General features: G+C 48.3%; 2 protein-coding genes across 4 annotated transcripts in view; one reads left to right on the top strand and one right to left on the bottom strand.

The window, feature by feature from the left end:
* Positions 1-39: 39 nt before the first annotated feature.
* Positions 40-14,704, top strand: UBE2Q1 (ubiquitin conjugating enzyme E2 Q1). Its single transcript, XM_081841113.1, has 13 exons — positions 40-546; positions 2,319-2,423; positions 2,555-2,659; positions 4,751-4,801; positions 5,926-6,066; positions 6,428-6,512; positions 7,579-7,639; positions 9,705-9,795; positions 9,906-9,964; positions 11,245-11,293; positions 11,562-11,657; positions 12,740-12,806; positions 14,126-14,704. The coding sequence occupies exons 1-13, from the start codon at positions 55-57 to the stop codon at positions 14,155-14,157; spliced, it is 1,434 nt and encodes a 477-aa protein (XP_081697239.1). The 5' UTR covers positions 40-54; the 3' UTR covers positions 14,158-14,704.
* A 901-nt stretch (positions 14,705-15,605) lies between these two features.
* TDRD10 (tudor domain containing 10) overlaps positions 15,606-27,660 on the bottom strand; it is a 37,152-nt gene continuing 25,097 nt past the window's right edge. For 2 of the 3 annotated variants that reach the window (XM_081841166.1, XM_081841168.1), the window contains 7 exons: positions 26,350-26,428; positions 21,827-21,974; positions 20,250-20,395; positions 19,819-19,973; positions 19,109-19,179; positions 15,925-16,033; positions 15,606-15,801 (listed from right to left, as the gene is read on the bottom strand). In XM_081841166.1, coding sequence (XP_081697292.1) covers positions 15,998-16,033; positions 19,109-19,179; positions 19,819-19,973; positions 20,250-20,395; positions 21,827-21,974; positions 26,350-26,428 — 635 coding nt within the window. In that variant the 3' untranslated portion in view covers positions 15,606-15,801; positions 15,925-15,997. Of the gene's footprint in view, positions 16,034-19,108; positions 19,180-19,818; positions 19,974-20,249; positions 20,396-21,826; positions 21,975-26,349; positions 26,429-27,660 lie in introns of all 3 variants that reach the window. The other variant, XM_081841167.1, reaches the window with a different exon arrangement.

The raw sequence follows: 27,660 nt of genomic DNA, 5'->3' as shown, positions 1-27,660 counted from the left end.
CTCTAGGGCTCACCACCTCTGTGGCCGAAAGGAGAGAAAGAAACGGGCATTGGGATGCCACTTCCGCTCGGGCCCGGAAGCGCCCGTCTCCATGACGACGGCGCCGTGCGTGCGGCCGCGCGGGCCTCCGCCGTCACCTCCTGCCGGCGTGGCTCCTCCTCTTCCTCCCCCGCCCGCGCGCCGATGGGGGGAGGAGCAGGATGCGGGTCGTCACTTCCGACTGCGGGCCCTTCCCGGCCGCCATCTTGCGGTGTGGGGGGACGCGGGGGGCCCGGGGGCCGCGGCGGGCCGCTCGATGGGAAGATGCAGCGCACGGGGCCGGGCGGGGCGGGGCCGGGCGCCGTGCTGGGGGCGGGGCCTGGCGCCGCGCTGGGGGCGGGGCCGGGGCGCGCGCTGCTGAGGCGGGAGCTGCGGCTCCTCGAGTCCATCTTCCACCGCGGCCACGAGCGCTTCCGCATCGCCCGCGCCTGCCCGGACGAGCTGGGCTGCGAGTTCCTGCCCGGCCCGGGCGGCGGGGGGCCCGTCCGTATCCATGGCAACATCACGGTGAGTCCCCGGGTGGGGGGGGGAGGAAGGGGCGCCTTCAATTGGGCGGGAGACCCTCGCCCTCCCTCGGGGGCGGGGCTTGGAGGAGAGTGGGGGGATGGGGCGGGGCGTGTGGAACCGGGGCGGGGCATGCAGGGGCGGGGCGGGGCGTTTTCTGGAAGGGGCGGGGCGTGTGGGGGCGGAGCTTGGAGGGCGGGGCCGTGGGTGGGGGTAGTTGGCAAGGTGCAAGAGGGATCATGGAAAGCCCCTGTGCAAACCTACCAAAGTTGCAAACTTGGCATATTGTGGTATCCTGTGTTAACACCCTGGCTGCAGTGGAGGCGGAAGCCCCGTTTTCCATCAGTGGCATGTAGCCTCCAGGTCAACATTGCACGATCTAACCCACTCACCCTCTGCCAGCCCACTTCCAAGCGAAAGCAAAGACTTGCCCTGCCTTTGCAACTGCGACACAAACTCCGTGGGTTGGCAGAGGAGGGTTGGAGGGATCCTCCCTCCGCCAGCCTACTCACTCGCCTGCGTGGACTTTCTGCTCGCCTCTGATGACCACGCTGGGGCTTAAGCACAATGCGGGCAGCTAGGAGGCAGGGGGTTTCCCTTCTTGAACACTTCCGCGACATGAGAACCCAGTGGGGCCACCCGGTAAGCCAAATGTTGGACAGACAAAAGAAAGTAGTTCTTCACACAGTGCGCAAATGATGGAATGTAATACGGACACCAAACTGGATGACTTGAAAAGAGGATTGGACAGATTTGTGGAGAATAAGGCTATCAAGGCTAGTCACCATGGCTATATTTTCCTTCCCCTGTGAAAGACAGTATGCCTCTGAATTGCCAGCTGCTGTTGTGCCTAAGTCCTGCTTTTGGGTTTCCCAGGGGCACCTGGGACAGAATGCCAGGACAGACTGGCCTTTGAGCCTAATCCAGCAGGTTTGGGAGACCAGCCTTGATTTAGCAGGGGAGATGTGAGTTATATGGGGCAGCTGCCAGGGTAACACAGTGTGCAGCATGTAGCCGAAAAGGGGTGCAGGCTGCAGCATGGAAGCAGAGGTGCAGGACAGCCCAGGTGCTTTCATGGCCTAGGTGGAAAAAGATGGGAAAGGATCAGGATCAGGCAAAGAGGTGTCACTATTTTGCTTTTATGACTCTACTCTTCAGCCCCTTTTGCCTTCCTTAATGGTTTAGACTAGAAATACCACTTCAGAGATCTGGGGAACATGTAGCCCCTCAACCCTGACCATTGGACATCTTGGCTGCAGCTGATGTGTGTTGGAAGGCCAACAGTATCTGGAGGTACCAGCAGGATCTCCAGCTCTGGAATAACAGATGCCTGGGTCAAAAAAGCAAGGAGGGTTGTTATCTCAACTAAGACCTTAGACTTGAGACCCCTTGAGATTGGACTGGCAGACTTCATTATGGCATCGAGTTAGTCCCTAGCTGCATGGCTTTAATGTTCAGAGGGCCACAAGAACCCTGGCAGGTAGAATAACATTGCTTGCCCGTGGGAGCTGAAGTCAAGTTATTTAGATCAAGATTGGAGAACCTGGTGCCCTCAAGGTATCATTGGACTCCAATTCCCATCAGCCTCAGCCAGCATGGGTGATGGGAGTTGTAGTCCAGTGACATCTGGAGGACCATAGCGTCCTCATCACTAGCATAATGGGCCTGTGGCAGGAAGTTGCAGAGGAATGAAGCAGGAACAACATGGTCATATCTGGTTATCTCTGTGAGATGCTGCCTATTGCTAACCCCCTCGGTTTCCCCGCCTTCTCTAGGAGTCTTATCCAGCTGTCCCCCCAATATGGTCCGTGGAATCGGACGATCCCAACCTGGCGGCGATCCTGGAGCGGCTAGCAGACGTGAAGAAAGGAAATACGTTGGTGAGGCGGAAGAAGCGCCAATGTCTTTGGGGAAGGAGGGGGAGCAATTGAGCTGGAGGAGGCGGGTGAGGGGTGATCAGCATTCCTCCTTTTTCCATAACTTTGTTCTCGTTGGCTTCCTTCTTGGGTAGCTTCTGCAGCACCTGAAGCGGATCATTTCCGATCTCTGCAAACTCTACAACCTTCCCCAGCATCCAGACGTTGAAATGCTGGACCAGCCTCTGCCTGCTGAGCAGGTAAGCCAACCTTTTCGCTCCCGGCAAGGCTCCTGGGCCAGGTGGCATTCCGCTGTCATGGAGGCTGCTTGAATGGGCACAATTGGTTCTGTGTTTATTTCTGCCTGTCCGGCACGTTTCCTCTGTGCAAAACTTCTTCAGGCAGTAGCAGAGTTCGCAGCAGTTGCTTCCGTGTAAGGAGAAGGAAAAGTCCACACCCTGTTCTTTCTATCTAACAGCGTTTATTTACATCAAGCAAAGAAACAAAGAAATCCACCCGGACACCAGTCACAGGTGTACTAAAATAGGTTCCATATAGGAAGGTGTTAGGAATCAATGCCCGAGGCCACTCCTGACTGTTGCCTACGCAGCAAAGTAGCAGAGTAGTGCTACTCTGGTAGACGTGGGATTACAGGGAAACACAACACGCAGGAAAAATCATTCATAGAAGTTTACTAAGGCATAAGTTCTTTGTCAAGAGTCCAAATACAGCATAGCTCCTCTTAGAGCAAAAAAAAAAAAAATCCAGTTTCAGCCTAAAAAGACGCCACACAAATATAAATGCAAAAATTTAAAGGTAAAAGAAGTCAGTTGAAGAATGAAGAAAAAGAAGGAGGAGAAAGACTGCTCACTGGGCCACAGATAATACGCTTCCCTGTGGCCTTGGTACTAAGATAAGGCACACAGTTCAAAACAACAGCTGCTTGCTTTGAGCCAAATGGAAAGTTACAGACCTGCTAGAACTGCACTAGCGTGTTCCAGCTTTTATTGGCAGCTTCTGCAAATACATAAAACTTCACTCCATGACAGAAGGGGCTGTGGACTGTGCTTTATGATGAGTTCCATATTGTCTGTACTGACCTACAGCAGCAGTCCAGGGTTTCAGATCTTTCCCAGCCTTAGTTGGGGATGCTGAGAATTGAAGCAGTGACCTTCTGTGTGCAACCTGGCAGACAAACATTAGAATCTTCTTCTTTTAAAATAAATGTTATTAATTTTGCAAATAGAAAAATTCAAATAAACACACATTGATAAAGTAACACTATATGTGGAGATTCTCCGAATCTCGTGACTTCCCCCCCACCCCGTCCATGAAGTCTTGTGTTAAAACATCTACAACTGCATGTTCGTTTGTGCTCCAGTTATTATATCAAACCATATTATCCATGATATTTTTTACACTACAAGTGTGTCAAAATCCTGCTCTGGTTTCCATCTGCTTATGGTGGTCTCCTAAATAACTACGATTCCCCCCCCCATTCTTTTATAAAGTTTTTATCCTCTTGATTTTCAGACATCAAAGAAACTCAGAAACAAACATGAGAATCTTCTGTTTAACCTTTTGTCCAAGCCAAGAAACTATGACTAACAGCTCTGGAATGAGCCACAATATTAAAATATAGTTCAAAGTTGTTTTAATTCCTTGCAGTGCGGTTCATAGGAATGCAGGAAGCTGCCTTATATTGAGTCACCCAGCTCAGTTTTGTCTACACTGACCGGCAGGGACTCTCTGTAGAATTGCCGGGGTTTGAACCTGGGACCCTCTGCACACAAAGCAGATGTTCTGTCGCTGAGCCGCAGCCCTTTCCTAACTACATCAACTCACAAGTCTACATCCTATTGAATTCCACAGGGCTTACTCCTGGGTAGTTGGGATTGCAGCCTGTGTAGTGTTAATGGAAACGTCCTGGTTTGGTGGCACAAAGTTTGCCTGTGAAAGGCTCATTCATATTTTGACATATTAAGATGAGAGATGATTGTCTGAATGCAGTCGCTTTTATAAAACCTCTAAACAGCTTGTTTTCAGGCTGGCATTAATGTGTAGTGTTTGGAGTAGAGTCAGCCTAACTTAAAGAAGCTGAGAGTTGTTGGGAGGTCTCTATTTCTCTCACTGAGCTACAATTCCCGGAGCAGTTTAGCAGTCTGTCCCTCTTCCCAGGGAAGTCTTGGTGTCACCTAACAGTCTCCCAGTGCTCTTAACAAACTACAGTTCCAGGAACTGGGAACACCATGACACCATTGCAATTTAAACATAGGTTGCAAGAGTGGTCTTACGGCAGTGTTTTCTAGAATAACTCCATGCACCTGTCCTCCTGCTGTTTTGTTCCATAGAGCACACAGGAAGAAGTGTCCTCTGAAGAGGAAGACGAGGAGATGCCAGAGGTAAGGGGTGCATTCCTTTAAAAATTCCCAACTCCTGTTTGCTCAGCCACCTTAATTCCACAGCCATTCCTGAAATGTTCAGGACAGGGGCAATAATAATAATTTTATAACATACCCCGCCCATCATGTGGACTGGAGATTTTAATGCGATAGCGAGCAAGGATTTGGATACATCCATCAGTGGTAAATAGTAGACACATCCAAATCCATAACAGCTTTAAAAATTGGCTGCAGAAGCCTTATGTTAAAAGGTCTATGGAGATACATTTTGGAGACATAGAGCACCCTTCCTATTTAGCATGCAACAATTCTGGAATGGTTCCACGTTGCTAAATTTCTACGTAAGAAATCAACCGTATAGCGTAGCAGCACCTACACCTCGGAACTACCTTCCTTTTGATATTACGACAGGCTCCTTCACGGTACCGTTTTCGGCGCCTGCTATAAATGTTTTTGTTAGGCATGCCATGAGGGAATGTGGCCCTTGGGTGAAAGGAAGTCCCCCCAACCCGCTGCTTGCAGTTGTGAAAGTTGAAGCAGCATGAAACAGACCTGTGTGGCTTGTGCAGCTTTTGATTTCCAAGGAGAGAAAAAGAGAATTCAAAGCTGTCGCGAGTCAGGAATATAATAATAATAATAATAATAATAATAATAATAATAATAATTATTATTATTATTATTATTATTATTATTTATATCCCGCCCTCCCCAGCCGAAGCTGGGCTCAAGGCAGCTAACAACAATCAAACAATCAAATAATCCAACATCCTAAAAACATTTCATTATAAAAATTAATTAAAATCAAATTGATGGCAACCGTTAAGCAAAATTCTGTGCAGATTGCCAGAGGAGGGAGTCAGGCTGTGCCCTGACCAAAGGCCTGGTGGAACAGCTCTGTCTTGCAGGCTCTGCGGAAAGATGTCAGGTCCCGCAGGGCCCTAGTCTCTTGTGACAGAGCGTTCCACCAGATTGGAGCTTCAGCCCAGAAAGCCAGAAAGCCCTGACTCTGCTTGAGGCCAGCCTAACTCAGTCTTCTTGCATCGCAGGGGGGTTGGACTAGATGGCCCTTGGGTCCCTTCCAACTTCACCATTCTATGGCTCTCTTATCGCCCCCCCCCCCCAAGGACACAGAAGAACTTGATCACTACGAGATGAAAGAGGAGGAGCCGGCGGAAGGGAAGAAGGCGGAAGATGACGGCATTGGCAAAGAGAACCTGGCCATCCTCGAGAAAATAAAAAAGAACCAGAGGCAAGATTACTTAAATGTACGTGTCGCCAGGCGGGAGGGCAAGGCGGGGAAATGGGGGGCGGGTTGGGGGTGGAGATGGAGAGGAGGGTCGCCCAGCTGACTTTTCAAAGCCTGCCTCTCCCTCTTTGATGCTGGGAGTGGCACATGGTCGGAGTGCGGCTTCCATGAGCCCTGGCTGTTGGCTGCGCTGCCTGGGGGCTGGTGGGGTTGGAGTCCACCTTGCCAGGAGAGCACCAGGCCAGCCCTGGGCCTGGGCGATAACTTGTCTCCGTTCTGGGGGCAGGGGGGGGGATGGAGTAGCCTAGGAATGGGCAGCCTGTCTTGCTAGCAACATGGGTGTAACAGTGAAATTCCTCCTCCCTCTCGCCCTCTCTCAGGGGGCAGTGTCTGGGTCTGTGCAGGCCACCGACCGGCTAATGAAGGAGCTCAGGGATATTTACCGATCGGCAAGTTTCAAGGGTGGTGAGTATCTAGCCTGGAAAAGCCCTAAGGCGGGGCAGGGGGGGGCAGGGCAAGGACTGGGAGCCTGGCCTTGTTTCTGCTTTTGGGGAAATGGTTGTCATCGGTCAGGAAGAGGGGGGCAGGACTGTTGAGAAACCTGGATTGTAATAAGTAAACTGAGTTGGTAGGTAATGTGATGCATTATTTTCTTGCGGTTGAGTGTCTGGTGTATACCGATGCCTATAACATAGAATTTGAAATTTATTTTGTCACCCCTGTTCGTATTTTTGTGTTGCATTGGTCTTTTCAGTGGGGTGTAGATGATGGAGCAATTGTTTTGTTTGTGGTTTGTTTAGGTAGATATATATTCTGTGGGCTGTGTCCTTGCTCACTCTGCTCACCAACCCTAAATAATAATAATAATAATAATAATAATACTTTTATTATTTGTACCCCACCCGCGTGGCTGGGGTAACCCTGTCATTCTGGGCGGCTTCCAACGTATATAAAAACATAATTACCCCATTAACCTGGAGCCTCCCATTCTGTTCTCATCCTGAAGCAAAGTTCTTAACTCGAGGTATTATTTCTGGGTTAGCAGAGTCTGTAACCTGAAGCGTCTGTAACCCAAGGTACCACTGTATTTGTATGTATACAGGCGACTCCCCACTTGTACGTAATCTACTTGCATGCGACGGCACACACACATGCGGCACTGGGAACCCAGAAGTAGGGAGCACCCTAGAGAGTCCTTGTGGCTTGCAATGAGACCCCGGGGCCCAAAGAGGACATCCTCTTCAGGTTCTGGGGTCTCCCTGACAGCCACAAGGACTCTCTAGGGTGCTAGGGTGCTCCCCACCTGGGTGCATTTCATTTATGCACATGGGGCCTGGAACGTAACCCCTTTGTGAATGGGGAGTTGCCTATATATATTGTGGAAGCCGAGATGGTTTGCTGTAGGAATTTAATTCTGTTTTGTTGGTTACTTTAAGGGTTTTTGTGTGTGTGTGTGTGTGTGTTGTATAGCCATTCTTCCTTTCCTTTCCTTTCTCCTGCGATACCAACTGCTTCTTTCTATTTTCCACAGGAAACTATGCAGTTGAACTAGTGAACGACAGCCTGTACGACTGGAATGTCAAACTCCTGAGGTAAGGGTCTGACTGGTCCTGTGTGGTTGGGCGCTGCACCCTACCCTAAGCAAGATGCCTGGGTGTAGGGGGAGGCCCCGACCACCCCGCCATTCCAGTATGAATCGGGACTTCACACACACTTGAAGACACCTGCTCTGCTTTTTCTTCCAGGCCGGTAGATTGGCAAAGGGATTCCCTCCCCCCTTTCTTTCTCCACCAGCGAGAGAGGCTGGGGCAGAGCACCGTGCAGTGGGCCGCTTCCAGCCAAGCTGGAAAAAATCAACAAAGGCTTACCTGGGCCTGCTTTATTGATTCATAGCCAGCATTTTTATGCAGCTCTTCCAGCAACGACAGCACAGGCTCCCATGGTTCACATGTGCTGGGGCTAAGATAGTCCTTGCCGTCGGGTTCTTCTCATGAAATTAGCTAGTGCTTTGGTGGGTGGAGAGGTTAAAACTTCTCTGCCTATCCCACTGCCTCTGAATATACCCCAGATAACCTCCTCCCCAGCGAGCAGATCTATTTAACCAGTGGAGTGAGGATTTCTGTGTGTGAAAAACACACACAAATATATATATATATATATGTACAGTACAGCCATCTTCTCAGGAAAACTCTTCACAAAGTTCAAGAGGTCAAGACACAAAGACTTTAACAACTAATCCACACCTAATGACCCACCTAAGTGGTACTCAGGATATCACTCAAGAAATCACTCAAGATATCTCTCAGGTAATTAAGGAACAAAAGAAGAAAAGGCACACTAGCCTGGGAACTTCCTCTCTGCCCAGAACATTGGAGGCTATACACCACACCCCCTCTACAGTATTTATAGGAACTCAAACACTGAGATCCTGCTCTGTTCCAGTAACAAGAAGCCGAAAGCACCAGCCTGAAGATGACGAGTGAGACCTCGTCGAAACGTCGCCTAGACACCCCAACTTTTACACGGGAAGACACCCGAGGACACCAAAACCTGCATATATATATATATATATATATATATATATATATATATATGCGCGCACGCTGGTGGGTGGACAACCTGCCCCCAGTGTTTGTTTATTGCACCATAATATCCCACCTTTTTCTCCAAAGAACTAAAGGTGTGGCATACATGGGTTTTCTCTCTATCTCACTTAATCCTCACAACAACCCTGCGAGGTAGGGTAGGCCGAGAGGCAGTGACTGGCCCCAGGTTGCCCCCAATGAACTTCATGGCCGAGTGGGTCTCTGCCATGTCCTACACCACACTGACTCTTGTTTCGGTCAGGAGTGAATCCTGCCCACGGAACAAAAAGGGTCCCACAGATCACAGAACCACAGAATTGTAGAGTTGGAAGGGACCATCTAGCCCAACCCCCTGGAATGCAGGAATACAGTGGTACCTCGGGTTAAGAACTTAATTCGTTCCGGAGGTCTGTTCTTAACCTGAAACTGTTCTTAACCTGAAGCAGCACTTTAGCTAATGGGGACTCCTGCTGCCGCTGCACAATTTCTCTTCTCATCCTGAAGCAAAGTTCTTAACCCGAGGTACTATTTCTGGGTTAGCGGAGTCTGTAACCTGAAGCGTCTGTAACCCAAGGTATGCAGCTGGATCAAACCTGCAGCCTTGGCGTTGTCTGCACCATGCTCTAAGCAACTGAGCTATCCAGGAGAGTTAGAAAGTTAGCCCCCCGCCCCTGGGATAGAAGCCCCCCCCCCACATCTAGGCCAAGGGTGGGGAATCTCTAACCCAAATGTGGACCTCCAGTGTGCTCCATCTGGCCCTTGGGACTCTTCCCCAGGCGACACCTCAGGCAAACCTCTATGTACCTTCCACGCGTGTTTTCGCCTGGCTGGGACGTTTCCTTGAACTCTGGCTGTGCATCTCGCTTGCCTGTTTAGAGTTGTGTGTCGTGACGGTGCGGAGAAACTACCCCATTGTACAAAAGCGGGAGGGAAAAATTGCATTTGTTTCTCCACCTGCTTTGGCTTCTCGTCCAGCCCAGCATGTGACCCCCAAAAGCGGGAACTCTGACCTGGGGAGGGGCGAGTGGCCTTCCTCTGGCCTCGGCTCAGCTTGCCTGCCTCTCTCTCCCAGGGTGGACGAGGACAGCGCCTTGCACAGCGACTTGCAGATCCTCAAAGAGAAAGAGGGAGCAGACTTCATTCTCCTCAACTTCACCTTTAAGGTCAGGCTGGTGGGAGGGAGGAGGTGGTGGCAGCAGCAGCTGATGGCCAGGGTGGGAGGGAAGGGGAGGGCTGCCCGGCAGCCAGCTCAGCCTCTCTCTTCTCCTTTCAGGACAACTTTCCCTTTGACCCGCCCTTCGTAAGAGTCGTGTCTCCTGTGCTATCGGGAGGGTAAGTGCCTGATGATGCCACCGGTGGGATTTGAGTGGCTGCTATTGGTAACTCAGTTTCTTATCAAGGGCGAGGACAACAACCCATGTAAAACCATGCTGTTTTAAAACAGTATTATTATTGCTGTTCTGTTTTGCCTTGCTTATTTTGCGGTATCCCTCTTGATGACTATTTACACACCTGGCACAGTCCACTTGGAATTTCTGTTGCCCAAACCTCATTTGAAACAAAACGGGCTTGTATGAGAGCATTCCGCCGCTCCAGTTGTGCATGCTGTGCGCATATGCAACTCCAAGTCACTTCAGTGGGGCTTGTACTGGTGAGCAGTTCCTGGCAGATTGTGCCTGCTGTATTTTTTTTGCCTTATCCACAAGGCATGAAAACGTCAGAGGATAATAATAATAATAAATAAGAGGCTTTGATGAAATTGATTTACTTTTATAATATTTAATAACTGTCAATACCCATCTACATTAACTATATAAAAATCATATTTATCTTTTTAGAGAAGTCTATAGTACAGCTTTGTGGCCATAAATGTTAAAACTGTAAATCTGAATAAAGGTTGTTTTGGAGAAGACAAGTTATTTCCAAATAAAAAATAAAAAAAATCAGTATTATTTAAATCTATATTACCTCCCTTCTTCTGAAGATCTCAGGGCAGCCAGGACCTAGGAAACTGTCTCATACTGAGCCCAGATCCTTGGTCATCTATCTCAGTATTGTCTACACTGACCAGCAAGTCACTGGGTTTCAGGCAGGGAGACATTCCCAGCCCCTGCCTGGGGAAGCCAGGGATTGAACCTGCAACCTTCTGCCTGCAAGGGGGATGTTCTGCACCCAAATTCTTACAGGACACGGAATTAAAGCCCGGTTAAAGCACTTACCCCTTAATCCTATGCTGCTGGATGCCCTGTTCCCCGGAGGCGACAGTATTTGGACCCTAGTTCTATTGCCGGACAAACTCATTGGGTGTTCCTTGGTTCTGAAGAAAATCAGAGGCAGCCACATTCCCTCTGCTCCATCTAGAGATGTAGAGCCAGCTTCCACCTGCCTCCACCCCCTCAAAGGACAGGCCATCTTAGCTGAGCAGCAGGATTGGTTGTGGGGCAGGAGGCACATTAATAATTTTCTTATTTATACATTAGTATCTGCCATTAGGAAAGGGCTTTGATTGTGAGGAACTGGGTTACTGCTCCCCTTTTAAATGAATTTACACACACACAGAGAGAGAGGCTTTTTGGCTAACAATGGATTTTCCTCTGTCCTTCTCTCCCAAGGTATGTCCTGGGCGGAGGAGCTATCTGCATGGAGCTTCTAACAAAACAGGTGAGCGGCTGGGAGGACTCCCATTTGGGGCCAGGCCCAAGTCCCACTTCTGCAGCAGTTGGGCTGGGGTGTTCGGCTGGCCTGCTGCTCCCTGGGATAGCTCAGTCAATAGAGCACGAGACTCTTAATCTCAGGGTTGCAGGTTCGAGCCGCACATGGGGCAAAAAAGTCCCTGCATTGCAGAGGGCTGGACTAGATCACGCTGGTGGTTGCTCCCAACTCTACAGTTCTATGAAGATTTCCTTTTCCCTCACCTCCTTTTCCCCAGGGCTGGAGCAGTGCTTACTCGGTGGAGTCCGTGATCATGCAGATCAGTGCCACACTTGTGAAAGGCAAAGCCAGGGTCCAGTTTGGCGCCAACAAGGTAACCTGGAGCGAGGGTCGACATATCCCCTGCCCCAATTCTCCTGCGTTGGTGTTGTAGTAGAGGAGTCGGCTGCCAGAGGTTCCAACCTCTGGCAGAAAAGAGCCAGCAAAGCTTTAAAGAGAGTTACAATTCCCCAAGTGCTTTGACAATCCTTCGCAGAGAACTCTGGAAAGGGAATTGTGGGCAATCTCAGCATCCTGAACAAACAGCAGCTCCCAGAATATTTTTTGGGGGGAGGGGGGGGAACCGTGACTGTTCAAAGTGATGTCATGGTACTTTAAATGTGTGGTGTACAATGTGCCCTAGGTCAGTTTTGGGTCTCCAGCTGTTGCAAAACTACAACTCTCATCATCCCTGGCCGTTGGGCTAAGCTAGCGGTGGATCATGGGAGTTGTAGTCCTGCAACATCTGGGGACCTGAGGTTGAAGAACACTGACCTAAGTGACCTTGAATGAGTCACAGACCTTTGCTCTCTTTCAGCCCCCAAGGTTGTTGCAAGAATAAAACAGGGAGGGCAGAACTATGCCCACTGCCTTAAAATACAGGATGTAAAAAAAAAAATGGGAGGGGGGGCAGCTTCCTATGGTCAAACCATGCTTGTCCTAAAATGCCTGATTGCATTAAAAAATGCAAAAACCACCACTTACAAGATATTCAGCACAGTGAGTGCTTTGTGGTTGGAGCAGTGTGGGAGATATAATCTGGCAAAGTTGCCTCTAGGAGTGTAACATTTCCTTTCACGGGTATGTGGCTTTTCAGGGTAATCGTGTTTCTGTGATTTAGAGGCAGGAGCCTCTAGGGCACCCTACGGCTGGGCGATAGCTGGCTTTCAGCTTTGCGATATATTGCCAGCTAAACATTGTGACATACGGATATATCACAATGTCTGAAATAAGGATGGAACTGTGTAGAGGCACTGGCTGGCTTCGCGGTGTTTCCCATGTTTTGATTTTTGTATAGCACACACACATGAAGATTCACGATATATTGCCATTGCACCCATTGTGGGCGATGACAGAAGGGTGCAGAGAGGGCAGCCTTCTTAACATTAAAAGCCATTCTCCGTTCTCCCCTCGCAGAACCAGTACAGTTTGACAAGAGCGCAGCAGTCGTACAAGTCCCTGGTCCAGATTCACGAGAAGAATGGTAAGGACTAGCACCTTGGTTGAAGCGCTTCCAGTGGAAGGCTGAGGAGCCGACCTCCGTTGTTGGCCACTGTTTCTTATCCTCACCTTAAGGGACTTCCAGGCTTAGGGAGGAACAGGTGGGACCCCACAAGTGGCTTTATAAGGATTTAAACCAGCAATTTGAGTTGAGCCCAGAAATTCTGCGAGAGCCAAACAGTAAAGCCATTAATGATAACAACAATACTCAGCAAGTTCCATTCTGTACACCTGGTGTCAGGTGCAAGATAAAATGGGAGGAGCCAAATGTAAAATGAGGTCACGGGGGTGGAGTCAGTGATGCCATGTGAACAGCCTAATCAATGGAGAGACGGGCGGTGTTGCGATTGTTAAACAATTGTGGGAGGGGAGCTCAGAACCCCCTACCTTCTGCCCTCATCCCCTTGTCCTAGGGGCATTCTGTCTATACTGAAGAGTCTCATTGCAGTGGAAGATGGATAGCAGCAGAGCTTTCCCACTCCAGAAAGCTTGTCTGCCATTACTGACCCACCTATTCCCGACTGAGGCTGCCACCAGTTTGAAAACCATCCCATGGCAATGCTTGTAGGGCACAGGTGGGTTGCCTGGTGCCCTGCAGCTGTTGTTGGGAGGGTGGCTGCAACATACCCCCAGCAAGGTCTCTGGATCAGGAGTGACGGGAGTTGGAATCCAGCAAGATCTGGAGAGACCCGCAGGATTCCCATCCACTTGGAGAGGATGGCCCCTAGCTCAGTGGCAGAGCGTACGATTTCTATGCAAAAGCCCCCCTGCTCCTCCAGTTCTAGAGGAGAATCTGGGCCTGGGAAAGAGCCTCTGAGCACTCAAGTAAGAAGAGTATTTTGCTGGCTAGACCAGCTCCGTGTGAGGCAGGGGTGGGGAATTGATGTCCTGTGATGTAGTTTTTAAAAAAACAAAATACTGGGTGGTGGGGTTAATTCTGTGCTGGCTGTATGCTGCAAACAGGCAGGCCCAGCTAAAGCTCAGCTGTTTGCAAAAGGACTTTCAAACAGCCCCTCTGAAAAGCAGGGGTTTGAAGAGCAGCACAAGGCAATTTTACATAAAGATTTCCAAATATCTGTGCTTTTTGCATTCCTGACAATCAGGACGCAGCGTTGCCTGATGTGAAGATGGCATCTGGTGATTGACGGGAGGGCGGGGGGGGGGCCCACAAGGGTGAAGAGGTTAAGAATATGTAGGTTGCCCACCAGCAAAGTTTCCCAGCCTTGATCTACAGAAACGGCGTCTGTTCACCTAAACCCCACGTCTTCCACCTTTCCTCACAACCTTTTACTTTGCTCTCAGGCTGGTACACGCCCCCTAAGGAAGATGGCTAAGCATGGAGACGGTCACCCTGGACAGCCTCAGACCGGCCTCGACTTCCCTGCTGAACGCTGTTGCATTTGGATCGCAAGGATGCCTGCTCTTCCTCCTCCTCCTCCTAGGACAGGACACTCACACTCTCCTCCCTCCCTCTTTCTCCACCGCCCGTACTTGCAAGGCAATTTTAGTGAGCGGCTCCAGCGGGGGACTCTTATGGAATTATAAACACTTGCGAGCAGCCGGGCCGTCCCTCTGCTTGGGCTACTGGCTTGGACCCGCGCTAGCAGGCAAGCTGGCAGTCACTCTTATTAAAAACCACACACACACGAAAACAAAACAAACAGCAAAACTCTTTGATTCTCTTGTTATCGCTGGAAGCTACCAGCTCCGCTGCAGTCTAGAGCACCTCTGCCTCTTCCCTCTGCTACGGATTTAATTTATTTTCTTATTTTCATGTACACTGCTTTTTTTTTCTTTTCCTTTTTGGTTACAGTGTATGATGGATGTGTATGGGGGGGAAATGTATCTTCTTTGGAGAACAATTACATTTGTTAATTTGAAGGGGAAGTAGTCTTACCTCTCTGTCTGCAAAGCAGGTGGCAACTCAGGGTAGGTTAAAGGGTGTTGCCTTCCCAAGAGAAAAAAACCCACAAATCCATGAGGTCTAGAAACTTTAAAATCGGTTCCTAAAGATCCTCAGGCTCGTGGAATTGCCATAACTTGCTAGATTTATATTGCGTCTGTGTGACGTTCCCTATGATCCTGACACAATATCTGCACTGTGATTTTGTTTTTCAACCAGGACCAACTCGGCTTAGGAGTCGTAAGGATGGTTGCTTTTGAATCCTCACAGTCCTGTTGTGTTAACTCCTTGTACACAAATTTTGGGTTAGCAATTAGGTGAGGGCTTTGTGGCTTTCTGGTGCTCCAAGGACACCTAGGCCAGACCAGAGCAGCAAACAGGTTTCCACACTTCCACTGTTACTATTCTTTGACTTTACGCTCCTGTGGACCACTTGAAAATTGCCAAGGGTATTTGATTTGATTTTTCGGCCAGCTATAGTGTTCATAATGCTGTGTGATTTTTACTCGTGTTTCAATTGCTCCTTTAAATTTCTTGTTTTGTACTTCGCTCCGTTAGAACTGAAATTGCCTAGAACTGAAATGCAATAAAGTACAAGAAAGAAAGAGAGCAATAAAAATGCAATTAAAAATCTTAACGCAGGCACATCATGGACTACCTGAAAGGAGCACATGGGCCACTGATGGTCTGTGCACCAGTTTGGAAGCCCTTGCTGTAGGTCATATTTTAAAATCAGCAGACCTTGGGGGGGGGGGTAGAAAATCAAAGAAGTGGGGAAACTCAACAGCAAAAATGACTCCAGAGGAAAAAGCTCACCTGAGTGCAAGAGACAATCAGACAATTTCTTCCTCAGCATCACTTTTTTAAAAAGCAACCAAGTTTTAGGTGTACATGTATATATTTGGTTTTAATCAACTAAACTACAGAAACAAGGTGGGAAGAACAGGCTCCAATCAATAGGCAAAATTTCAACATTCCTTGCCTCTTCAAACCCTCCATCTTTGAACACCACTAATATGCAAAATGCTTTTAATTAAGAGACATTTTTTTCCTTCCTGCCGCAACAAGGCACAGTTAAACTGCCTTGTTTTAAACAGATACCGGGGGGGGGGGGAATGCATAGAAACAGGAAGGTGTAGAAAATTAATGCAAAGCGTCTTTCCGCTTACCCCATCTCCCATCAAAAACAATTTACAATCCTTTTTCCCAAGAGCCCATCAGCTTGCTTGTCGGATGTTCTCTCCAGAATTTCTTTAAAGAACTTCCTCCTCCTACTCATCTTTGATGGCAAACTTCAAAATGTGTTGCTGTAAAAAGTTACCAAGATAGACTTAGAAAAAAATATTAGTGTATTTTAAACACACCTCCCCACCCCCAAACACCCATCATGACCCATAGCTCCTGTCACCCTCCAGCCCTTATAACAGGCTGCCCTTGTGGGGATGTTTTTAGGAATTGGATGTAAACACGGGGTTCAGTTGTAATCCAGCTGGTTAAATGATTTTTTCCCCTCATAGAAAAAGCTGTTAGAACTTAACATAATCCAAAGAGAAACTCTTGAGAGTGTTGGTAAATCCCCACTGAGACTCCCAGGCTGTGCTTTAGTTTCTCATGCCTAGTAGATGAAGAATTAAAACAAACACCAAATGCATTAGGTGCACATAGAATTGCTAGGTTTCCAGAGACCCTTTGGAACTCTTGGCGCAGAATTTAGATTCAGGGCAGAGTGATCTCCAACTTGCATTGACCCTCAGAACATGCCGGAAGCGGCCAATGAGTAATTCCCTAAGCTCTGTGTGCTACACAGGAGCTAAAACGCACCAGCAAGCGTAGAGGTGCCCGTTGCATCTCTGCAGGATACCCAGACCTTCCCTCTGCTAGGATGTAAGGGATCAAAGCGTTGCTTCTTTGGGTCAGCCAGTTCTGCAGAGCTTCAGCAGAATTATCCACCATGGGAAGAGATGCCTATTGCAGCTCTGGATGATTCGCTTGTCACATTAAACCACAGTTTTTAAAACCCTAAGAGTTTATTTAACATGAATGAGGAGCCCAAAACTGAAATTTTATCACTGCGCACAAACTGCTCCCAGGAAACAAGCTAATTAGTTTGGCATGAGTACCGTATTTTTTGCTCTATAAGACTCACTTTTTCCCTCCTAAAAAGTAAGGGGAAATGTGTGTGCGTCTTATGGAGCGAATGCAGGCTGCACAGCTATCCCAGAAGCCAGAACAGCAAGAGGGATTGCTGCTTTCACTGCGCAGTGATCCCTCTTGCTGTTCTGGTTTCTGAGATTCAGAATATTTTTTTTCTTGTTTTCCTCCTCCAAAAACTTGTGGTCTGGTGCGTCTTATAGAGCGAAAAATACGGTAGATCTCCCATGAGGAGAGGTTACAACATTTGGGGAGTATTAATTTGGGGTGGGGGAACATTGTAAGAGGTGTCTAGGATAATGCATGGTTTGGAGAAAAGCATACAGGGAGATGTTTTTCTCCCTTTCTCATAACTCTGAGATCAATGAAGTTTGAGTGTTGGAAGATTCAGGAAATATAAATGGAAGTACTTCCAGCAGCGCATTGTTACTATGGAACTCGATTCTGCAGGAATCACTGCCGCAAAGCTTGTAGGCAAATTTGCTGTCACAAGATGTACTGATGGCCCCCAGCAGGTGAAAATGTGAAGGATAAGACTCTCGATGTCCAGTAGCAATGATGTCTGTGTTCTAATCTTGGAGGTAGTAGGCTGCTGGGTACCAGTCGCTGGGAACTGCAAGCGAGGAGAGCCGCTGTTGTGCTCTGGTCTTTGCCAGCTTCCCAGAGACATCTGAAGGAGCGTCTCCACCCCCATCATCCAGCTAGGATGTGAGATCCAGCTTTGGGCATTTCCCTCGCTGAAGTCACAGGGAATGAGGTAGAGGGCCTTCTCAGCAGTGGAATGCCTTCCCATCAGATGTCAAGGAAATCGACAACTATTTGACTTTTAGAAGACATCTGAAGGCAGCCCTGTCTAGGGAAGTTTTTAATGTTTGGTGTTTTGTGTTTTTATATATGTTAGAAGCCGCCCAGAGTGGCTGGGGGAACCCAGTCCGATGGGAGGCATATGGAGAATAAAATTATCATTAGTATCATCCGGTTGGCCACTAGGAGAAGGGGCTGTGCTGGACTAGATGGAGTCATTGGCCTGATCCAGCAACCAGGCTCTATTTTGTCAAGGGTGTTAGGAACTGTAAATGGCAGATCCCACAATTCTCTAGGGCAGACACCCCCAAAGTCGGCCCTCCAGATGTTTCTGGGACTACAACTCCCATCATCCCTAGCTAACAGGGCCAGTGGTCAGGGATGATGGGAGCTGTAGTCCCAAAACATCTGGAGGGCCGATTTTGGGGGTGCCTGCTCTAGGCGAAGCCATATGTGCTAATGGTGGTGATGTGAATATGCAGTTGGGGGTAGGATAGCGAATTGCCTTAAAACAGTGTGGGCTTCCCCTACTGTGAGACAAGGATGTGGGTCAAGGTGGGCTTTTGGCCTCATACAGCGGGACTTTTCTTATCCAAACCTGGGCTTATGGTTTGTTTCTCTCTTGACAAACCATGGGCAGCAAACCAATAACAAACCCTGACTGGTGTTGGTTTGGAGAGCAACCAAAGAGTTAGGGAAAGACGCGTTTCACTTCACCTTAAACCACAGGTTCATTTTCAACTACAGTGGCACCTTGGGTTACAGACGCTTCAGGTTACAGACTCCGCTAACCCAGAAATAGTACCTTGGGTTAAGAACTTTGCTTCAGGATGAGAACAGAAATCACGCGGTGGCAGTGCGAGGCCCCATTAGCTAAAGTGGTACCTCAGGTTAAGAACAGTTTCGGGTTAAGAACGGACTTGCGGAATGAATTAAGTTCTTAACCAGAGGTACCACTGTATGGTTTAACGCAGGTATGTCCAAAGTTCGTTTTGGGGGGGTTAATCCAGCCCCTGTGGCAGTTTATCTCCTGGGGTAAAATCTTAAAAAAGCTCATAAACTTCCAATCCTAAAAAAAGCTGAACAATTTTGGTCGGCCCTCATGTATGCTCACTTCATCAAATCTGGTCCTCTTTGAAAAAAGTTTGGGCACCCCTGGTTAATGTGATATATGAATCGGGATTCTCCGTACAGTCGCTGTTCTGGAGCTTCCAATTTGGAGGCACATCTAGTGGATCGATTTGTGGCTCTCCTCTGCAGTCAGATCATTCATCCTCTGGCCACTTTAAAAATAAACCTTTTGAGGATTCACCCATGTCGATTCAGGGGACAGAGAAGTGGTTCTGTGGCTATCAAAAGTCTGGAAGACGACAAAAAAAAATCATTTCCTTTGTACGTTAACAGTTGCAAGACACTCCTGTCCTTACCTCTGTCTTCCATGGGCCGACCACCTTCCCTTCCAGGATTTTTCTCATCATGAGTTGAGGTGGGAAAACCTCTGCAAAAGAAGAAAAAAGTACGAGTCAAAAGGAATTATTCAGTAAGCAGTACAAGAGGGACTTGCAACAAAAATGCTGCAATATGGAGTCATGGCCTTCCATTCCACTTCTCCAGGGTTTTGGTTTTTGTCTCTGCCTCCCCAAGACACCCAGTTACTGGATTTGGCCAGTGGACGTGGGTGGCGCTGTGGGTTAAACCACAGAGCCTAGGACTTGCTGATCAGAAGGTTGGCGGTTCGAATCCCCACGACAGGGTGAGCTCCCGTTGCTCAGTCCCTGCTCCTGCCAACCTAGCAGTTGAAAAGCACGTCAAAGTACAAGTAGATAAATAGGTACCGCTCTGGCGGAAAGGTAAACGGCGTTTCCGTGCGCTGCTCTGGTTCGCCAGAAGCGGCTTAGTCATGCTGGCCACATGACCCGGAAGCTGTACGCCGGCTCCCTCAGCCAATAAAGCGAGATGAGCACCGCAACCCCAGAGTCGGTCATGACTGGACCGAACGGTCAGGGGTCCCTTTACCTTTTTACCCTCTTCAGATTTTTTTTTTTTATTGGGGGGGTGCAGCGTTGTTAGCAGCTTATCCTACAGCACAAGGGTGAAATTTGCGTTCACCGCTCCACTGACTTTTGCCTTCACTTGCCTTCCTGGAGCGCAAACGGCTGTGCCAAAGGTTTGATGGCCCAGACATCGTCCCTGTCCAGCTTCCGCAGGGAATTAAGCGGGACAGTGGCAGATCGGCCAAAATCCACAAAGAACACTACCGCCAAATCCTCCACCTTCTCCACAACCCAGCACCTGAGAAAGGGAGAGAGGCAAAAGAGAGAGAGAGAGAGAAAGATACCTCTGCTTTTAATTTTCCACCCAGTATTCTGTTCCCAATGAGGTGCAGCCAGGTGTCGCTGGGAAGGTCGCGACCTCCCCTGCTGTAAATCCCCAGCCTCCAGTACACCCAAGGCTCAACTGTGCCGTCATAACTAACAGCCACCTGCAGATATCTCCATTTGTCTTAACTACATGATTTGTTCTCAACCCCAAACGTGCAACGTGTATTTGTTTCCATAATCCCCTCACCTGTTCCAGGCATGGCCTTCATCCCCCACAATGCACTCTGCCAAGCAACGTGTCCCTTGTTGAACCTCTTGCTTTGTCAGAAAGGGTGCACAAGACTCACTTTCCGCCAAGGCCCCGAACAGCTTCTGCATAGCCTGATGGCATTCCTACATTTTTAACAGCAAAAACAGTATCCGGTGTATTTTAGCTCCTGTTGAACGTTCACATACACAAGCAAAAGTCCTCTAGTATTGCATTTCATTTCACTTTTAAGCGGCATACCGTCTTTCTGAATTACTATACATAAGGTATACAAGCTGAAGAAACAACAAAACAGACAGCAATCACACACTCCTGATAATCTGATCCAATACAGTGGTACCTCGGGTTAAGTACTTAATTCGTTCCGGAGGTCTGTTCTTAACCTGAAACTGTTCTTAACCTGAAGCACCACTTTAGCTAATGGGGCCTGCTGCTGCTGCAGCACCATTTCTGTTCTCATCCTGAAGCAAAGTTCTTAACCTGAAGCATATGTAACCTGAAGCGTATGTAACCCGAGGTACCACTGTACAAAGAAGTCCCAATGACTTTGAAATAATTGACATATCAATTAAAGCAATATCCAATAATTCATTGGAATACAATAGTGAACAGTAAAATTAAATATCAGCAAATAATAATCAAACGGGACACGGGTTGCGCTGTGGGTTAAACCACAGAGCCTAGGGCTTGCCGATCAGAAGGTCCGCGGTTCGAATCCCTGCGATGGGGTGAGCTCCCGTTGCTCGGTCCCAGATCCTGCCAACCTAGCAGTTCGAAAGCACGTCAAAGTGCAAGTAGATAAATAGGTACCGCTCTGGTGGGAAGGTAAACGGCGTTTCCATGCGCTGCTCTGGTTCAGCAGAAGTAGCTTAGTCATGCTGGCCACATGACCCAGAAGCTGTACGCCAGCTCCCTTGGCCAATAAAGCGAAATGAGTGCCACAACCCCAGAGTCGGCCACGACTGGACCTAATGGTCAGAGGTCCCTTTACCTTTTTAATAATTAAACAGTTTACACTAATGAATTACAATAAATAATGGTGCAATCCAAATTTCAAAGGTCAGTCCTTCAAGTCCCAAGATGTGTCTCTAATGCTACTCTGAGGATAGAGACAGGCTTCACAAAAGTGGAGGCTAGAGTGTGGGTGACCACACTCAATTATTTGCAAGGCAGGTGTAAAAAGCCATTGCCTGATGGGCAACACAACATCGGTCTCCCCTCACATTTCCACTTGCAGACGCTCCATTTAAAGAAGAAACATTTCAGTTCCTCTAGCCTCCTTTCTTTCACTACACAACGTGTGCAGAGGCCATCAAAAGCAACTTTCTACCATTTGCCCTCTTTCCCGAACGAGGCCAGTGCCATTCAAAGTGCGTTAGAGCTCAATGAACCACCGTCTGTTGCACTGCAGCACATTGTGCGCTTGCGTTCTTTCACTGCTAACAGGGGGCACTAAACTGCTTGGCTTCGCCAGGCTGTATGGAGCCACAATCCTGGGAAGCGGTGGGCAAACAGGCAAGCGGTTTAACGAAAACGAATTTGCGGATTGCACCAACCTCTGTGAGATGGATGGCCCAGAAGAAGGGGGTCTGCGGAACGGTATCCAACACCAGAAGCGCAGCTTTCCCGACAACTTTTGCTATGGAGAACAGCCAGCCCACATCCTTAAAGCAATCTGCTAACATCTGCAGCAAGAACAAAGTTCTGGAAGGAAAGTCACAACATCGATCAAAATATTCTTCTGGTACTCGGTTAAAAATATCGTATTTTTCGCTCCGTAAGATGCACTCCCCCCCCCCAAAAAAAGTAAGGGGAAATGTGTGTGCGTCTTATGGAGCGAATGCAGGGGGGAGGCAGGCAGGAAAAGCCCCCAAGAGCCGCACACAAGCTCTGCACGGCTCTTGCGGGCTTTTCCCCAGGAGGGAGAAGGGACTGACGCGGCCAGTCAGTCCCTTCTCTGTCCTTGTAGAAAAGCCCGCAGGAGCCACGCGCTCCTTAAAGGGTGTATGGCTCCTGTGGGCTGTTGCGGGAGGTGGGGGTATTGCCATGGGGGTGCAGCCCCTCCAGCCGGGAGAGGTTGGGCGCGGCTATGGCTTCTTTAGCCACGTGCAACCTCTGCAGCCGGGATAGGCTGTGCGTGGCTATGGCAGAAGCCAAGACAGCGAGCAGGATGGATCCCGATCACTGTCTTGGCTTCTTTGCTCTTTGGGGCTTGGGGGGGGGGACCCGGGCTTCCCCTGGCAGCCCCAGAAGCTCTTTGGGGCTGGGGGCGGAAATAAGATTTTTTCCCTTGATTTCCCCCTCTAAAAACTAGGTGCGCCTTATGGTCTGGTGCGCCTTATGTAGCGAAAAATATGGTACCTAGCGGGAGAGTGTTAATGAGGGTGAAAGAGGAGAGTGCAAAATATGGTTTGAAGCTCAACATAAAAAAAAACAAAGATCATGGCCACTGGTCCCATCACCTCCTGGCAAATAGAAGGGGAAGAAATGGAGGCAGTGAGAGATTTTACTTTTTTGGGCTCCATGATCACTGCAGATAGTGACAGCAGCCACGAAATTAAAAGACGCCTGCTCCTTGGAAGAAAGGCGATGGCAAACCTAGACAGCATCTTAAAAAGCAGAGACATCACCTTGCCAACAAAGGTCCATATAGTTAAAGCCATGGTTTTCCCAGTAGTGATGTATGGAAGTGAGAGCTGGACCATGAAGAAGGCTGATTGCCGAAGAATTGATGCTTTTGAATTATGGTGCTGGAGGAGACTCTTGAGAGTCCCATGGACTGCAAGAAGATCAAATGCATCCATTCTTAAGGAAATCAGCCCTGAGGGCTCACTGGAAGGATAGATCATGAAGTTGAGGCTCCAATACTTTGGCCACCTCATGAGAAGAGAAGACTCCCTGGGAAAGACCCTGATGTTGGGAAAGATGGAGGGCACAAGGAGAAGGGGACGACAGAGGACGAGATGGTTGGACAGTGTTCTTGAAGCTACAAACATGAGCCTGACCAAACTGCGGGAGGCAGTGGAAGACAGAAGTGCCTGGAGTGCTCTGGTCCATGGGGTCACGAAGAGTCGGACACGACTAAACGACTAAACAACAACAAAGCAGGAGAACATAAATCACAGAAGTCAATAAATGATCAAGGAGTAAAAGAAAGTGCCCAATGGGGTTACAACATTTTGGGCTTGTTCGTTCAGAGAACAAGCAAATGAGAGTCAGGGTGGAGGTATGGAATATTATAAAGGTGTATAAATGACGAAAGTAGACAGCGAAGAGTTTCCCTTTCCTTCTCATAACTATGGAGCTTTCATACATCCAACAAAGTGAAGTATTTGAAGATTCAGGAGGGATAAAAAGGTAGAATTTGGCCTTTGACACCATCGACCATAACATCCTTCTGGACCGTCTAAAGGGGCTGGGAGCTGGGGGCACTGTCATACAGTGGTTCCGCTCCTTTCTCCTGGGCCGGGTCCAGAAAGTTGTGTTGGGGGGATGAGTGTTCAGACCCCTGGGCTCTCACTTCTGGGGTGCTTCAGGGTTGCGTCCTCTCCCCCATGCTTTTTAATATCTATATGAAGCCGCTGGGAGAGATCATCAGGCGGTTTGGGCTGGGTGTTCATCAGTATGCAGATGACACCCAGCTCTACCTCTCCTTTAAATCAGAACCAGCAAAGGCAGTGAAAGTCCTGTGTGAGTGCCTGGAGGCGGTTGGAGGATGGATGGCGGCTAACAGATTGAGGATGAATCCTGACAAGACAGAAGTATTGTTTTGGGGGGACAGGGGATGGGTGGGTATGGGGGATTCCCTGGTCCTGAATGGGGTAACTGTGCCCCTGAAGGACCAGGTGCACAGCCTGGGAGTCATTTTGGACTCACAGCTGTCTATGGAGGTGCAGGTTAATTCTGTGTCCAGGGCAGCTGTTTATCAGCTCCATCTGGTACGCAGGCTGACACCCTACCTGCCCGCGGACTGTCTCGCCAGAGTGGTGCATGCTCTGGTTATCTCCCGCTTGGACTACTGCAATGCGCCCTACGTGGGGCTACCTTTGAAGGTGACCTGGAAACTGCAATTAATCCAGAATGTGGCAGCTAGACTGGTGACTGGGACTGGCCACCGGGACCACATAACACCGGTCCTGAGAGATCTGCATTGGCTCCCAGTACGTTTCCGAGCACAATTCAAAGTGTTGGTGCTGACTTTTAAAGCCCTAAATGGCCTCGGTTCTGTATACCTGAAGGAGCGTCTCCGCCTCCATCGTTCAGCCCAAACACTGAGGTCCATGTCTGAGGGCCTTCTGGCGGTTCCCTCATTGCGAGAAGTGAGGTTACAGGGAACCAGACAGAGGGCCTTCTCGGTAGTGGCGCCTACCCTGTGGAACACCCTCCCTTCAGATGTGAAGGAAATAAGCAGCTATCCTATCTTTAAAAGACATCTGAAAGCAGCCCTGTTCAGGGAAGTTTTTAATATTTAATGCTGTACTGTTTTTAACATTTGATTGGGAGCCGCCCAGAGTGGCTGGGGAAACTCAGCCAGATGGGCGGGGTATAAATAATAAATTATTATTATTATTATTATTATTATTATTATTATTATTATTGGATTTATTCACACAGTGCATAGTTAAATAATGGAGGCAGTGAAGGCCACTACTTTGGATGGCTTTAAAAGAAAACTGTACAAATTCATTATCAATGGCTATTGTTCTCCTGCTACTGTCCAGTACAGTGGTGCCTCGCAAGACGAAATTAATCCGTTCCGTGAGGCTCTTCGTATAGCGGTTTTTTCGTCTTGCGAAGCAAGCCCATTGACAGCTTAGCGGATTAGCGCTATTAGCGGTTTAGCGGCTTTTAGCGATCAGCTGTTAAGCGGCTTATCAGCGGATCAGCTGATAAGCGGCTTAGCGGCTTAGGAAAGGGGGGGGAGGGGGGAAACCCGCAGGAACTCGCAAGACATTTTCGTCTTGCGAAGCAAGCCCATAGGGAAATTCGTTTTGCGAAGCGCCTCCAAAACGGAAAACCCTTTCGTCTAGCGGGTTTTCCGTCTTGCGAGGCGTTCGTCTTGCGGGGCAACACTGTATTTTTCTGATTATCACTTGCTGGGAATCTAAAGTGATTAGAGTTGCTTTTGCATGCAGGAGCTGTTTGTGGGCTTCTGGTTGTAAGAACAGGATGTTGGACTAGAGGAGTTTCCCAGACTTGGGTCTCTAGCTGTTTTTGGACTACAGTTCCCATCACCTTTGACCACTGGTCCTGCTAACTAGGGATGATGGGAGTTGTAGTTGAAAACAGCTGGAGACTTAAGTTTGGGAAACCCCTGGACTAAAGCCAACAGGGCTTTTCTTATGTTCGGCCTTCCAAATGTGCACTTCTCAATTTTTCCTCTGAATTTCACAATGTAGTTCTTCAGCCAAGTGATGTATGCAAAAATGAATATGCCGAGGCAAAGCATGCATAGAAGTGCATATAATCGTGAAAATAACACGACTGGGGAAATCACTTTGAAAAAAAGATATGCATACGGGTAGAAATTTACACCCAAATTTGGGGTGTCTATAAAAAATAACGTTAAAAAATACAATAATAGTTTTGACTAGCATTCGAGTGATAAAGGAACTAAAAGGAGGTGGACCACAATTAAGGATTTATTATGTTTTCAGAATGTATTAGAAAAATTATATAGAAAGGTTTGTTGTTTTGTGTACATTCGAATGTAAGATAAAACATATGCAAAGGGACTTGACAGGAAATCAAGTTGAAGAAAAGATTTTGGAAAATAAAAGGGGGGAAAATATTTGCTTTCATTATTATTATTTTCTGTGCGGGTGTGGGTGTGTGGGTGTCTGCACATATGCATGTTGTTGTATGCAATGTTTGGGAGGAAATAAGACGGTAAATAACAAATAAAATATCGATGTATGTAATTTTTATTTCTTAATTATATTTAGTGGTAGTATGGCTGTATTGTTTTTTGTAACATAAAACCATTCAATAAAAATTATTTTTTTAAAAAAGAAATTTACACCCAAATGCGAATGACATTTCATGACATTTCGTGTTGTTGTAAGATATTCCTCCTCACCTCATTTCCATGGGAATGGCATAAAGGACCTTCAGCTTCGGCGAGTCCAAGGTCTGCATGTTGGCTTTTGGGGAAAGATCTGCCGAGAACAAGACAGGAAGTCAGGGGAAATTAAAGAACAGGCAAGGCTTGAGAGTGGCAGCAGAAATGGAACTGGAACGAAGTCAACAGAGAGAGAGAGAGAGAGCGCGCGCGCGCCTGGTCTCAATATGCTTAGGGGGATCCCAAGGTGAAGAACACCACACTGTCCCATTAAAAACCCCCAAAAAGGGCTGGCCCACCCGGAACTCAGTCCAATGAGGACTGAGCATGCTCAGTAGCCGTGGAATGTTGAGGGTCCGTGCAAAATTCTCCCCGACTGTTTATAGGGGCACTCGGGAACCTGTGCAAGGGAGTTTGCCAGACAACCAATAAGGCAATGTACAGTGGTGCCTCGCAAGACGAAAAGAATCCGTTCCGCGAGTATCTTCGTCTAGCGGTTTTTTCGTCTTGCGAAGCAAGCCCATTAGCGGCTTAGCGGATTAGCGCTATTAGTGGCTTAGCGGCTATTAGCGGCTTAGCGAATAAGCGGCTTAGAAAAAAGGGGGGAAAGGGGGGAAAAGTCAGAAAAACTCGCAAGACATTTTCGTGTTGTGAAGCAAGCCCATAGGGAAATTCGTCTTGCGAAGCGCCTCCAAAACAGAAAACCCTTTCGTCTAGCGGGTTTTTCGTCTTGCGAGGCATTCGTCTTGCGGGGCACCACTGTACCATATTTTTCGCTCTATAAGACACACTTTTCCCCTCCTAAAAAGTAAGGGGAAATGTGTGTGCGTCTTATGGAGCGAATGCAGGCGGGAGGCTCTGCTCGGCGCTCTCTTTAAAGAGCCCCGTGGAGCGTGTGTGTGGCTCTTGGAGGCTTTTCCCCGAGGAGGGAGAAGGGCTGCCCCCAAGAGCCGCACACGCTCTGCGAGCACTTTAAAGGGAGTGCGGCTCTTGGGGGAGCCTTCCTCCCGCTGCCCAGAAGAGGCTTCGCGCCGCTACTTCATAAGCTAGGACACCAAGAGGGATCTGGCTTCTGGGATTCAGAATATTTTTTGTCTTGTTTTCCTCCTCCAAAAACTAGTTGCGTCTTATGGTCTAGTGCGTTTTATAGAGCAAAAAATACGGTAATCTTGATGTCATGTGATTGAAAGGTGGGCAACCCCGCCCACCCGCCACATTTAGCCCGAATCTGATCCTAATATAATAATACCGTATTTTTCCGTGTTTAAGACTATATTTTTTCCTAAATTTTTGAAGTTTAAGGTAAGGGGTCGCCTTATACAAGGATAG

This window comes from Podarcis erhardii (genome assembly GCF_964252035.2).
Source record: "Podarcis erhardii genome assembly, chromosome: 15".
NCBI classification, from domain to species: domain Eukaryota; kingdom Metazoa; phylum Chordata; class Lepidosauria; order Squamata; family Lacertidae; genus Podarcis; species Podarcis erhardii.
This window is presented reverse-complemented; position numbering and strand designations above follow the sequence as displayed.